The sequence below is a fragment of the Podarcis vaucheri genome, assembly GCF_965113315.1.
Source record: "Podarcis vaucheri genome assembly, chromosome: 3".
Lineage (NCBI taxonomy): Eukaryota > Metazoa > Chordata > Lepidosauria > Squamata > Lacertidae > Podarcis > Podarcis vaucheri.
The window spans coordinates 35,573,877-35,589,045 of NC_138761.1; the positions used below are offsets into that span (position 1 = coordinate 35,573,877).

At 41.7% G+C, this 15,169-nt stretch overlaps 1 protein-coding gene across 3 annotated transcripts in view; it reads left to right on the plus strand.

Moving 5' to 3' along the window:
• The window catches only part of ALK (ALK receptor tyrosine kinase), a 411,412-nt gene that overhangs the window by 364,619 nt on the left and 31,624 nt on the right, over positions 1–15,169 (plus strand). Inside the window, exons 15-18 of one of the 3 annotated variants that reach the window (XM_082214794.1) lie at positions 6,112–6,294; positions 10,325–10,426; positions 11,255–11,407; positions 13,857–13,964. In XM_082214794.1, coding sequence (XP_082070920.1) covers positions 6,112–6,294; positions 10,325–10,426; positions 11,255–11,407; positions 13,857–13,964 — 546 coding nt within the window. Of the gene's footprint in view, positions 1–6,111; positions 6,295–10,324; positions 10,427–11,254; positions 11,408–13,856; positions 13,965–15,169 lie in introns of those variants that run through there. The other 2 variants (XM_082214795.1, XM_082214796.1) reach the window with 2 other exon arrangements.

Genomic DNA, 15,169 nt, shown 5'->3' on the forward strand with positions numbered 1-15,169 from the left:
TTTCTGAGGAAAACATCGGATATTTTTCTTTCTCAGCCTGCTAGAAAAAGAAGGCCACTTTATTTTCCCATAATATTCTCTAGTATTTATTCATTTATTGCAGCAGCCACCATATATTCCTACCAAAGACCCAGTACATGACAAAGTATGGCTGTTGTGGACAATGCAAACATCCCCCTCACCCCGAGAGAGAGAGAGAGAGAGAGAGGGAGAGAAATTTGGTTGTTGCCATTTGCTAATGGTGAGCACAGCCTCCCCACTCCAGAAACTGTCAGATAATTCATGGAAGTAGTATCTCTGATTTCTCTACCTGAAAATATGATGGAGAGTTTTGAGATGCCATTTATGCATAGTTCAATTTTCTAGTATCTGCTGCTTTTTATTAACACAGGGTATACCCAATGCTTTCCCTATTCTGGCCAGTGTTCCCTCTTTCTCAGTCTCTCTTAATTGCTAAAAGTACTACCTCAAAAAGTAGACGCCCACCTTACTTAGTACAATACCCGTTAGCACCAGCAGGGCTCCTTTGGGAAAAAAAAACATTTTATGGATTCTTCCCATTCTGGCCATTGCTGAGGCACTTTTTCTTCCTCCACACAGATCATTAACTTTTTCTGCAGTCTTATTTTGCATATATCCATATGCACCGATATTTACCACAGAGGCCTCTTTTCAGTTCTGTTTCCTTTTTAAAAAATTCTGATGTTTTTATCCTTCTATATCCTTCTCAGACACGGTTCTCCCAGCTTAATAAAGCATAGTTTGTTTATTTGTTTGTTTGATTGATTCATTTATGAATCGCTTCCCATAAAACGTCCCGAGGCTACTTAACAATAAAAACATCAACAATAAGAACCTATTTAAAAGCCATTTAGCTCCAATAGAGATACAGACTGGGATAAAAATCTCCACCTAAAATGTTAGTTGGAAAAAAAGAAGGTCTTCAATAAGCATCAAAAAGATAGTGGTTCTGAAGAGTAGATACCACCACACTAGGACATGTCATTTTAGGGCAGGGCGTTTAATTTTTAAACATTTATTCAGTGAGGGGTCTTAAAAATATGTTTTTCAGTGTGATGAATTCAAATCTGCTATTATTATTTGTGACTGGACAACATTTGGCTTGGTAAATCTATGTTTGATTAAAAAGCACATACGCTGCTCTAGGAAAAACCACAGAATTTTAATTTTACCTTCTGAAAAGGTCAGGTAATGCCTATTAATAATTTAGTTTCTCTGCATAAAACATGTCCTACTAAGCATACAACATTACCTTGTAATCATAAAACAACATTAGAAAGTAATGACATCAGTTAATAAGAAATTTAAACAAGAAGTTTCATTAAGTCTTGCTCTGAACGGCTCGTGGACATCAGCTGCCAATTTGTTCCTTGGCCACTGATGCAGCCCTCACATCTCTCATGTGTCTACATTCATATGCGACATAGCCTGTTTGCTGTTGTTAACCACCTTGAAAGGCTCACTGGGCCAGATTGGTGGGAAGTTTACCTGACCTTATGGCGTGTGTGATCTGATACCTGTACACTTGATCAGTAGACGTATCCTTTATGACATTGTCACTCCATGAAGTAAGAGGCTCCTCAGTGGAGAGTTTGGTGAATGAAAGATCAGCTTCGAGTTCTGTCACTGTGTCTAGCATCTTGCCAGTGTTACCTGTCCACTTGCTGTCAGACAAGGTCTTCACATCAAGTGCTGTGATCAAGTGTTGCAGGGTAACTCATTGGTGTGGAGGGCACAAACCAACCAGATCAGCTTACAACCAAGCTTGACCTCTACCCAATGCATGTCACCACCCTCCCAGCCAGTGTTAACTTTTGTAGAATCACCTCCAATGGCCTGCAGGCTCTTATCTATGCACTTCTTCGTGAAATGTACAAGATTATTAGCAGTAGCTTCTGCTGGTTTTTCTCTCTTTGAGTGAAGCAGTAGAGATCTTTCATCCGGTTCACTGCACACAGAATAATGCTGTTCTGTGGTGTTGATGGGGAACTGTTGATCTGAAATGTATGCTTTCAACCTTTAGTTGTCTCTTTACAGCCGTCCAAGAAGATGCAGTCAATTTCACCCTTCGGACAAAGATATTCAAATTCTTGATACAGGGTTATCATAACTTTTTCTTTGGCCCTTCTTGACTTTATTGTGATCAACTACACCATCCATAAAGGAAGCAATGGGGATTGCAACTGTCGCACACAGGCCAACATTATATCTGATGCTCTCCATAGCAACATTATGTACTTCTAATCTGTCTTTTTATTAGAAGTGGAAGGCCTGCTTGGTTTTCCTAATTCCTAACTTCCATCATTTCCATCTTGGGCATCAGCTATTTGTTCTTCATTTTCATCAGCAGAGAAAATAATTTCATTTGATGGTATTGAAGCATTCTGCTTTCTTCTTTGCTTATATTCAGCAAGCCTCCTTCTCTCATCTTGCCGCTTCCGCTATTTAACTTGTCTGTTATGCTGAGGCAGATCTGGCAAGCCAGTCTGATGTAGTCCAATAGATGTGGTCCAGTCTTCTCTCTCTGACCTTTGAAAGCAAGTTCCTTCACAGGGATCTTCATCTCCTTAGGGCATGTACAGTTAATGTGAGCTTCCTCTTTGCAATTAGCATCTGCAGGGCAGCCAAATTCAGGGCAGCAGCAGCGGGGATACATTTGCATTTGAGGATGTCACAAAGCTTGTCAAGTTTTAAAGTGGAAACCTCTTCAATATCTAGTTTTCCTCTATCAAGACATGTTTTTGGCCTTCTCCCGGTTCTCTTTGATTTTCTGTAAGATTGTGGCTTGTGAATTTACAAGGGGGGCAACAAAAGAACTGTTTGCTCGTTCCCACTTTTCAAGCACTTCAGAGTAAATGTCTATTGCAAGACTGTCTGCTAGGTAGTTTGTGACATCCTCATCACTTTGTTCTCTTAGCAGCAGCCCATACCCAGGAATGTCTCACAGAGTTGGGAGTTCAAAGGGCAGCAACTCTCTGCCAGTTCCAATTAGTTTGCTAATGTGCATGAATGTCTCCAGCTCTTGTTCTCTTTTTAGAAGCCATTGTAGGTCAATTCCCACTGGTTACAGTATTATATTATATTATATTATATTATATTATATTATATTATATTATATTATATTATATTATATTATATTATATTATATTATATTATATTATATTATATTATATTATATTATATTTATTATATATATTATATTATATTATATTATATTATATTATATTATATTATATTATATTATATTATATATTACTGCAAGTACTTGGCAATCATTTTTAATTATTATAATACAACTTTTCTCTTTCTTTTAATAAATTTATTGGAAATTTCCCCAAAATGTTAAAAAGTCAATATATTTATGTAGTTATTTACCAACCCAAACTAAATTATATTAATCCAGCCAAAATAGCTTTTGAATTCCCAAAGGCTTGATTCATCCATCACATGGAACAGACCTCTTGATGAGATGGAATCAAAAACGGAAGATCTCTGTCATTTTTGTAGAACAAGCAGCCTTTCACAATGATAGACTGCTTCCTGCACTCTCTTTAGCCTAGCCATTGGAAATTTTAAAACACTGGTGGAGGAGAATGACTGTTGGCCCAGTTCAAACACTGAGCCAATCAGTGTCTCCAAATGGATCAGAAGCAGAAGTAGACTCCTCCCCCACACATCACAGGTAATGTCACATGTGATGTGGATGCCCCATCTGATTTATGTGATTCTCCATCCTTAAAAGGGAGAGAGATTGTTCAGATAGAGCGCCAATTATGCAGTAGCACAGGGTGTCTGCATCCATGATCTATGTGGTCCAAAACAGAGGGTGCCCACACCCTCTTCCAACCACACAAAGGCTCTCTCTAGAGTGAACTGGGCCTATTCCCTCTCAACTGTATAGTGGATTCCAGCTGGGGGTTGTTGAGATAGGGAAAAGAGAATATCTAGTGTCAGAACATCTGCCTCAATATATATGAGGCTTCAGGGAATCCGATCCCTCCCACGGTGGCAGCCAAGAAGCAGATGAAGAAGAGTTCTTACCAAGTACTTTATTCAATATTCACAGAGAGAGAGAGTCAAAGAAATGCAGTCTCTCTTAGATACTCTCCGAGTAAAGTTCCACCCCCTCCATCTCTCCTATTCTACATCATCCCTGCATCAGCTGATCTGAGTTTTCTGCCTCTGAGCTTTCTATTCTACTACTCTCAATGCCTGCCTGGTCCGGGGCGGTGGGATCAGGAATGCTTTCTAAAGACACTGAGTCTGTCAGCTGTCTCTCCCCTGGCATTTCTTCTTCCTGCTGCTCTTCTCCCAATATTTCCCAGCTTCTTCTCTCTGCAGTCTCTGAACTATGACCTTCTGCAAACCACTGCTATAAATCTATACTGTCCTCCTGTTCTTGGGAAGGTTCAGGGGTGGGGTCCTCACCATTCCTCCTCAGTCCAGCTCCTGACAACATGCCTCAAAGAGTTCAGGCAGGAAATGGAGTGTGACACAGAAACCAAAGGAATGTCAAACTCCAACATAAGGTTCATTGTAACAGCCCCTGTCCTTTCATTGCTGACCTAGGGTCTGAAACTTTCAAGTAAATGCCTTCTTTGAGATCCTGTTTTCTAGATGAATTTTGTGTTTCATAGATCCATTTCTGTGCTGCTTTTCCAAAAGACCCAGTGCAAAAACAATAATCAGGAATATAGAAAGCTGCCCTATAGAAGGTCAGGTTATTATACTATCTAGCCTAGTATTGTCTACTCTGACTGGTAGCAGCTCACCAGTCTCAGAGGGATGTATCCCAGTCCTTTTCTTTGTAGGTAGCAGGGCTCAAACCTGGCACTTTCTAAACACAAAAGCATGTGCTTTGCAAATAAGCTTTGGTTTCTCCCCTTGTTAGCCCAACTTCTGGATTAACCTGTCATTTGCGGAGAGGATACTATATGTGTTCCCATATTACTGTTATGATATAAAGAAAGCCTTTGTTGGTCAGTATTGGACCAAGACATTTTGCTACCTAAAGCAAAAGATACACTAGATTTGACACTTTAAAAGTCTTGGTGCAGCATTCAGGCACAATTTCTGCTTTCATCTGTTTCCTCGTCATCCTGGTACATGGCAGGTCCAGCCCTATTGGCACCATAATGTCATGTTGACCTTCCACAATCCAGCATCAAAGGCATGTGTACACTTTGACTGATACTGCACAAAAACAGGTTTAAGTGTGTCAGGTTTCCATTGAGCCTCCATTGAAAGAGAGGCAATGAATTTTCAGCAACTAACTCCCCCGCTCGTTCATTCTGATACATACTACTTCAGAGGAAGCTGTAGCTTCAGCCCTGTGTACCTGAAAGAGCATCTCCACCTCTATCGTTCAGCTCAGACACTGAGGTCCAGCTCTGAGGGTCTTCTGGTGGTTCCCTTACTGTAAGAAGTAAAATTACAGGGAACCAGGCAGAAGGTCTTTTTGGTAGTCACTCTGGCAAAGAGTTAAACAACTATTAAAAAAAATTGTAGTCATCTGAAGCAGCCCTGTTTTGAGAAGCTTTTAATGTTTGATGTGGTTCTTCCCTCCCTGCCATGCACCTTTCCCTCTGTATTTTTGTGGAAGCCACCCAGAGTGGCTGGGCCAACCGAGTCAGATGGGGGAGAGGAGTAAAAGAAATAAATTATTGTTATAGCACTTAAACCCTATTAAAAAAAAAGTATATACATAGTATAGATGAGACTTGTGCTCCACAAATTCTGTACTTTCCTGTAAGGAACCTATACCCTAGCTGAGTTTCTCCTGCATTTTATGGATGCAACGGGAATTTACTGAAACCATTTTCCCTTTTGGAGAGCCAGTGTGGTGTAGTGGTTAAGAGCGGTGGACTCGTAATCTGGTGAACCAGGTTTGCGTCTCCGCTCCTCCACATGCAGCTGCTGGGTGACCTTGGGCCAGTCACACTTCTTTGAAGTCTCTCAGCCCCACTCACCTCACAGAGTGTTTGTTGTGGGGGAGGAAGGGAAAGGAGAATGTTAACTGCTTTGAGACTCCTTCAGATAGTGATAAATATCAAATCCAAACTCTTGTTCTTCTTCTTTTTTAAACTGCAGGTGGTGGAGGTGGCTGGAATGATAACACTTCCTTCCTCTGGTCGGGAAAATCCTTGCTGGAAGGCGCTACCGGAGGAAAATCCTGCCCCCAGGCCATGAAGAAGTGGGGGTGGGAGACAAGAGGGGGTTTCGGAGGGGGTGGAGGGGGGTGCTCCTCAGGTGGAGGAGGCGGAGGATATATAGGTAAAGTGGCTTCGTGTTCAAGGTGTCCCTTCCCCTCCCTTAGTGCTAATGCTCAGCAAAACTTTGCTGAAACAAAATTTCCCTATACCTGGCATATCTCTATTTGCATCGATAGCTATCTGTATATTTGAATGTCATGTAGTGCTAAGTGTTAACGCACGGGGGGTCTAAGAATCTGCATGGCCAAGGTTGTACCAATCTATTCATTGCTATAATGGGGTCCCTTTTTGGAATTCTGGGCATCCCGATTCATATGTGCCCTCTTCCCCAAAGTTTATCACCCTCATACCTATAGAAAAAGAGTTTAAAGGTGTGCTAAAGGATCAGAGGGCAGAGAGGAGGTAGTCTGAAGGGCTTCAGCTGGTTACATGGAAGGTGCCTCTGCAGCTTTCAGACCTCATTATGAGCACACTTAATTTCCCTGCACAATGCCCCTGGTGTTCTTTTCACTCCTTGTTGTTTGGTCTGGGTGTTGTTTTTTTACTTTTTTTGAAAAAGCAAATTATTCCATGGAATCGAGTTGTGCAGCATTGAACTGCACAACTTATGCATTTTGGTCTCGTTTATTTAGAATATGAAGTTTAGTATTTCCAGCTATAGATGCTGATGAGGCAGGAGGCTTGTGTAGCATTCTTGACCCCCTGTGTATATGTTGCCTTTTAATGCTAGATGAACATTAACATGATGCAAGCTATATTCAGGTGTTACTTGCCTAGACGGTCAACACGAGGACAAAGGGGCTGTAGGACCATGCTTTTGGCTCCACCCTGCTATTGCACAAATCCTTCTGGCTTCCTACCTATTCAGGGCAAGTGGACTTCCTGCTGCACTAGCGCAGGCTCCCAACACGATTTAGAACCCTGATCATACAGGGTTCTAGATCACACAGAGAACTTGCATGAGTACAGCACACTTCCAGCTGCATACATTTGCCCTGGACACATGCAGAGCCAAAGGGAGTTGCACAATGACAGGGGCGCCCCTATCCATTTTGGGAGGGGTATGGTGTTTGGCTTGGCATTGATTGACTTGGCATCAAGCCTCTGCAATTTACACTGCAGCTGTGCCAAACTGCTCTGGTACTTATTAGCCTATGCACCAGTTAATGCTGGTCGCATAGTGTATGTTGAATAGCTCTTGGCAAAAGCAACCAAAAGCACCAGTCCTGAATGGTGGGAAGTTCTTTCAAAAGGACATGCCATCAACCTTCAAGGTCTTGCTGTGAATTTTGACTAATGATGGTGTCCTCTTGATGTTTTGTGTTTATGAATGATGAAATAGTAGCAGGAGGCATTGGCTGTGCCTTATGGCATCAAGGTACTTTTGCCTGAAGACTGTTGTGCCACAAATATGCATTGGCTTTGATCTCTAGACAAGGCAAGTAATTCAGTCTTCACAATCAGTCCTTGACTCCATTGCAGATGGTTGCCAGTTGCCAGAGAAGTCAATTGCAACAGCAGTATTGAAGGCCTATTATGACAGCTGTCAGAGCCTAAAATTCAAATCACCGGGTGGACAATAATTTTCACTACCTGTCTTCCAATCTTTTGGGCCATCCTGAATCTTCTCATCTGTGGTGGTCCCTAGTTTCCTATTTGGGAACAACATGTGATGGATGTGGTGTCAGCTGTGGAGAAATCACCATGAGGTAATTTTGTTTTATGCATGCTGGTTGGTTATTTGAATGCTGGCACATCTCAGATACATGTTGGATGTGCTAAATCCTGGGAAACGCGAAATGTTGTTTAGACCAGAATGTGGCATGTCTTGCTCTCGACACATGGCTGAGAGGTACTGAAGCATTCACATGATCCCTCATGCAAGAACAAAAATCATCTTGTAGTGACTCCATCCTATTGTTTGCCAATTCAAAATGGTTGGGGGGAACCCACCTATATATGTGAGAACACTGGAGGAAGCAAATGATTTCAAAATTTTACTGAACTGCATGTGTATTATATATGCTGCTTCTGAAAAATAGAATTGAAAATAACCTTGTACGATTATTTAAATTTTCAGATGTGCTTTCCTCTTCATTTCCTGCTTTTCTTCAGAGGAGATTAAAATTAAATAGCACTCTTGGTGCTGGTAGATTGATTATTTGGTTTAGGCAGGCTTAAGAATGGGTAACAAGAAAGGAATCTGTACTGTACATAGTAATAACCCCGGATCTGCATGACAGGAATAGCAAATGTGGTGCATTCCAGATGTTGTACTTTAGCTCCAATCATCCCTGATCACTGGTCATTCTTGCTGGGCCTGATGGGAGTTGGAGCCCAACCATCTTTAGAGAGCATCACCTTGGCTATACCTGATGTATGGCATCTGCCAAAGATGAGTTACCATAGACTCAACATGATAAAAGAGAAAACTTACCTGATTATTGCTATGCCTTGAACAGCAGTTTGACTTTTGCACACACCAGCATTTTCAATCTGTCACTCAAACAACTCAGTGAAGATTTTTATTTATTTCATTAAAATTATACACCGCTTGATTGTCACAAAGCAACAACCTGAAAGCAGTTTACTACCCCCCACAATTGTAATCTTTTTGCTCAATGGATCTCCCCAGGATTGTGCTGAAATACTCATTTGCATCATTCAAACCGCTTATTAAACTGAAATTCTTTAAAATGACCCAGTAGTCACTTAATATTTTGCCAGATGATTGTCCTTTTTTCTGCCAGATGTTCTTTATTTTGTAGAGTTGGTAATTAGTATTTTTCCTTTACGTGCTGTAGTGACAAATACCAGAAGGGTAGCTGTGCTAGTCTGCTGCAGAAAACAACAACCATGTCTTATATCCTGACTAAATTAGTTGAACTTCATTCCCATTGAAATCGACGGGGGCTTTAGACATGATCAATTTGCCCAGTGATTTCAGTGGAACCAAAGTTCAACTAACTTAATCTGGCTCTGTCCCAAAGGGTCTTGTAGCACCTTAAAGGAACACAAATATTGTGGCACAAACCTTTGAGGTTAGAGCCCACTTCATGAGATGCAGTCCCCCTGGTAAGCAATTGGCATAGCACAATCAACTGGGTAAAAAAGATGCCTAAAAATGGCAGCGACTTTCCATAATGTACAGTTGAAATTCTGCAGAGTGAGATTTACTAATGAATTCCAGCTCTGCATATTATTGCTGGAATCCATCTTTGAAAAGTATTTGGAAAAATGGCAGCTCTGACATCTTACTATTGAATGTCCTGAGAGATAAAAATGGGCCCCTACTCTTTTCTGAGTGTTCCCATTTTTTAAATTTTCAGAGGCTTAGCTGTGTTAATCTGTTGCCGCAAAAACAAAGAGCCTTGTGCTACTTTAAAGTCTAACACATTTTCTTACGACGTGTACTTTTGTGGACTAGAGCCCAGTTCGTCAGATGCATGGGGTAGGATCCTAAATATATGGAGAGATTTCCCACAGTGTCCCTTCCAACTCTACAATTCTGTGATTTGACAATTCTATTATTTCCTTTCCATGTGACTAAATATGGTGCCTTCCAAAAGAAAAAAAATCACACTGATCTGATGGTGTGGGCTATAGCCCACAAAAGCTTATGCCATACCATAACAAAATATGTAAACCTTGTCAAGTGCAACAAGACTCTCTGTCATTTTAGAAATGTTGTTTGTGCCCATTCTCTTGCATAGAAAAGAGATTAAATGAGAGTGGGACAGTCAGGAATGGATGACAGCCATGTATTTGATTCTGTATTCATTTGTCCTCTGTGTGGAACTGTGATAGATCTGCAACAGTCTCTCGTATTGCTTGGCTTTGGGGGCTACAGTTTGCTAAAATGTGGTGTGTGTATTTTTCTTCTCTCTGTACTCAGGGTATATATATCTACTTAACCCACATCTGATGAAGTGGAATCTGGGGCCCACAAAAGCTTATGCTGCTATATATTAGTTAGTCTTTAAGGTGCCACAAGACTCTTTGTTGTTCTTTTATATGTGTTGTGTTATTTTTTTTCTTCTAAAACCTTGGCATCACAATGATATTTTAAGGTGTTTTCATGTTTTCTGTAGGTGGCAATGCAGCAGAAAACAATGACCCTGAGATGGATGGAGAAGATGGTGTATCTTTTATTAATAATTATTATGGTTCATTGTACACCCCTGCATTAAAAGGTATTTTAATCAGCCAGCGAGAGTGATTGTTATGTGTTTGTAAAATATCTGAATACTTTTGAAGGGCTATATTAGATTGAATATGGGCAACATGTCTGGAATAATCTGAAAGTTCTTAAGGTGCTAAATTGGGCATGGCGAAAGCCTTTAAAGAAGACAATAACTTGTACATACCTCAGGCCAAACAACAGCAAATCTTGCTCTTGACATAACATAGGGTTTATTTTCTTGAATCAGTGAGTCCAGAAGTTTGTGTGTGAAGCTGTCTTTCCTTTACAGACACCCCCATCTTACTCTGCAATGATGATGAGGGAAGAGATTCAGAGTGAGGAGGCTGCTGTAATAGAGATCATATTGGGGTAGTAACTTGCTTTCAGCCCCCCCCCCAAATTACCTCAGGGGAACTCGTCTGGAAGGCAGCCAGGACAGAGAATTGTTTTTTAACTGGAAAGTAATTTAAAGGAAAGATGGAAAGGCTATATAGATCCAATGGGTAAACACGACTGGTGTATTTTGAAGACTGTCATGCAAAATTTTGCGACTATTGCTATAATCTCTAGTTTTCCGCCTTCTAGTAAACTGGACGATTCCAAACTAGAAGTACTGGGCATTCTTCTAAGCAACGGGGTAATAATATTTGTACGAACATCTTGATAATAGGCTGCCTAATACACAATAGCAAAGGCCCCTCAGCTCATTCCACCTCAGGTCAGCTGGTAGTCTACCATTGTCTTGCTTACAAATCTTTTATGGGTGTGCCTGTGCCCTGTTTTGGGTGAGCATTTGACTTAGATCACAAATTAGTAATATTTCTTTCATCCATGACAGTGACAGATGGGCACGGTGAAGTCGAAATCAAAGTGCATGTGAACTGTAGCCACTGTGATCACGATATGTGCCACATTGATATGAAGACACAGGAGGTTATTTGCATATGTGTTTTCGGGTATGTGTTGGCTGATGATGGTGTCTCTTGCATAGGTAAGAAGCCGAACAGGAAAGGCCTACTTTAGCTCAGATGGGAAGCAGGGTTGTGCTACTGGCCGCCGCACTGATTTCACACAATCTTCTGGGCTTCCTCACCATTCCTTCTCTTGTGTGTTGAGCAGAAGTTTGAAGAGGGAGGCAGCTGTGCCTGTGAAGGTTCCTCTATGTGACTGGGAGCTCTGCACCCATTGGCGATTCCATGGAGGAGCCTCCATGAGACGTTTCCCCCTTCAGACCTATTCTCATTGCATAGGAGTGGAGCTGAGAGGGGAATGGGTGGGCATGTCGTTGGAGGCAGGGCCAGCAGCACAGCCCCATATCCCCTTTGTAATATGAACCTGTTGCATGTGGTCAATGTGGGGGCGGGGGTTATGTTTTCAAATGATACTTGTTCTATAAGACTTCAATCTGCAGCTGGGCTGCAAATCATCAAAAAAATCCTCAAGAAGGTTAGATTAAACATCGTACTAAGTATGCTACCTCTACTGTGGTGCAATTATTTGACATTATTTGAAAATATCTCAGTATGAGAGTGTACCTATTCTGCTTCCTGCAGTGAGTTCCTTTAAAATTCTCTACCTGTCAGAATATTATATCCCCTCACAGCCTATATGCCACTTGCTAAAATTTCACTTCATTTCATCAGTGCTGTCCAGTGAAATCAGCCTCTGCTTCTGAACTCTTGTGCTCAGTACTAGTTTTCTTGAAAAAGAGGTGCTGGAACTCACCATGAATGCCTCCCTTGTTTTCTTGTAATGGCCATGGTGTCCACCTGAGAGGTGAAGGAACTGAGTTCCAGTGAACTCTGGATGAAAAATAACCCTGCTTGTGTTCCCAACACTGCATAATAAGCCAAGAAGCTCCTAAGATACCACAGCAAACTTTGCCTTCCCGCCACATGGCTCTGTATTTTGTCTCTGCCCCTCCCATTCATTCCATCTGCTATCTTTACATTGTGCAGAAAGCAGGGTGAACCTCTGCTGCAATCAGCTCTCCTGGAACTGTGACCCTCCAATGGCCCGTTGTTCCACTTTCCTCAATTAAGATCAAGCCATTGAAACAGATGGTTTTCTACCAGGAAATTAACATTGGCACTCAATGGATATGAAAGAAAAGCCATAAATGCTGAGAGGGAGAAAATGTTAAATTGGCAGGCCCAAAATGCAAAGCAGCTGCCAGTTTCAGCTCTGAGTTAAATTAGATAATACAGCAGTGGAAGTGGAAGATTGTTCACTATTTTTTATTTTTAAAAAAAAAATCCTTCCGATTGATTGATTGATTGATTGATTGATATTTGTGTACCATCCCATCACATAAAGTTCCCAGGGCAGTTTGCAATAAAGAAATGTAAAACAATTTAAATACAAAATAACACAATAGCAACAATAACAGCAGACTTGAGGCAAAATGTCCCATCACCGCTGCCACTGCTGCCACTGCTGCCTCTGCTGTAGGCACATACCCACCACCAGGACTGGATTTAGGTTTGATGAGGCCCTAAGCTACTGAAGGTAATGGGGCCCTTTATATGTCCAGCTGTCCTTTGTCAACAACATATTGTCGCTGTTTTTTGTGTTGAATATATGCTATACGGTAATTTACGGACCTGATATATATATCTAAAGCCATTTGCCACTGTTGCTGTATGTAGGTTTTATTTTATTTGTATTTTATCTTATATTTTGGAAATGTACATACAGTTGTTTTTTCCTTTACATTTTTTGGGGGGCCCCAAGAGAGTGGGGCCCTAAGCTATAGCTTGTTTAGCTTATACCTAAATCTGGCACTGCCCACCACCACCATAGGGGGGCAGGTGTCTGCAGCAGAGTGTATTTGCAGCAGCAGCAGTGGGGGGCACCCATGGCAGAAGAGGAGGAGGTGGGGGCACACTCGTGTAGGAAGGCAGCAGTGATAAGCAGCACACTCCTGGGGCCCAGATCCGCCACCTGAGTTGACCACTTCATTTCCTGAGCGGGCCAACCTTGAGCTTTGATTTGGATGGCACACCAAGCCAAACCATGGTCTAGCTCAATGTGGCTCAACAGCAGAACGACCAGGCAGGAGTGAAGCAGCGGCGATCTTCTCCCCAGCAGTATGCATGCTCGTGTACCTGCACTGAGCCATGGTTTGGCTTAACCAAACAATTTCATGCATGATACAATAACAAAGCTGGATTTGCAACTGAATGTGCACTCAGTAGGCGTTGCAGCCAGTCCCCATTCTTGCATGAATTGTGTGTTTTCAAACACCTGTTTGTTGCATTCGCACATTGCATTTTTAGGTGTAAGCTTCTTTTTAAAAAACCAAAAACCTCCTTGTTACACTCCAAAAATGTAATGTATGAAGAGACCTTAATAGTCTATATCTCTTTTAAGGTATTTTGCAACTACCGCAGGCTGCTGAGAACAACTTAATGCCTTCTGTCTTTGCACATCTGTTCCAGCTGAGCCTGTACTGCCTACGAAGAATCCTTCCCTCTCCTTGGTCTTGTCTGTAGTGACATCTGCCCTCGTTGCTGCTCTGATTCTAGCCTTTTCTGGGATCATGATAGGTGAGTTCCTTCTTGACCCAAAACATGCTGAAATCAGCAATACTCACTGAATGTGGTGCATCCTCCGGCCTTAATCACCTGAATGGCATAGCAAGAATGATTGCCGTTGTGACCATTGTAAATGGCTGTTGATACAGCAGAGGAGCCCAGTTATAGAACGGAGCTTTATCTGAGCTGCAGAATATCCTAGTTTCACATACAACCAACGCAGCACATAGTGGGCTGAATTAAGGGAATGGACTAAATTAAAGGAGTGAGAAATGTATCGATTGCTTGGCTTATTGACTGATGGAGTGATTTATTGCAGTCCTCAGGTTTTTTAAAAGTTATTAATAGCACACATGTTGTGTTCTGGCTGTCTCCTTATAGATTAGTTAAGTAGGCTGTTTGTATATGACCTGTGTTAAAATCCCGCTTCAGCTAGAAAATCACTTGAGCAGGCTTTGGCAAATTGCTATAATTCTCCCACCCCATCCGGTTTATCCCTGCCTCTGCTTCCCTAAAAGGCTCTCTTTTGTCTGTCTGGGTCAAATTATAGACGACTAAACATTCTTGGTTATGGACCATTCCTTCTGCATTCTGTGAAGTGCCACGAACATTGATGGTGCGATCATAATCTCTATCATTATCATTACTTCAAAGATATTGGTGTGTATGTTCAAATCACACCCCTGGGTGATGCTAGTTGGCGGGTGATGCCAGTTTTCCTCACAGTTAAAAGTGCAAAAACAACAACAAATACATCCTTCAAATACATTGTGCTGTTTGTAATCTTTAAAAAATAACCCTGCAAAGAAGGCCAGCACTATAGTACACTGTATTGTATACAGGGCTTCAGCCTGAGGTCCAGCTCCAAGGGCCTTCTGGCAGTTCCCTCATTTCAAGAAGTGAAGTTACAGAGCCAGGCAGAGGGCCTTCTTGGTAGTGACACCTGCCCTGTGGAACACCATCCTGCCAGATGTCAAAGAGATAAACAAGTATACGACCTTCTGTAGACATCTGAAGGCAGCCCTGTATTGGGAAACTTTTAATGTCTGGTGCATCATATGTTTTTTATATTCTGTTGGAAGCCACCCAGAGTAGCTGGGGCAACCCAATCAGATGGGCTGAGTACAATAAAGTTATTATTATTATTATAGATGGGGAGCTGAGGGTGAGAGAGAGTATCTGGCCTAAGGCCATCTAGTTGAGTTCATCACAGTAAT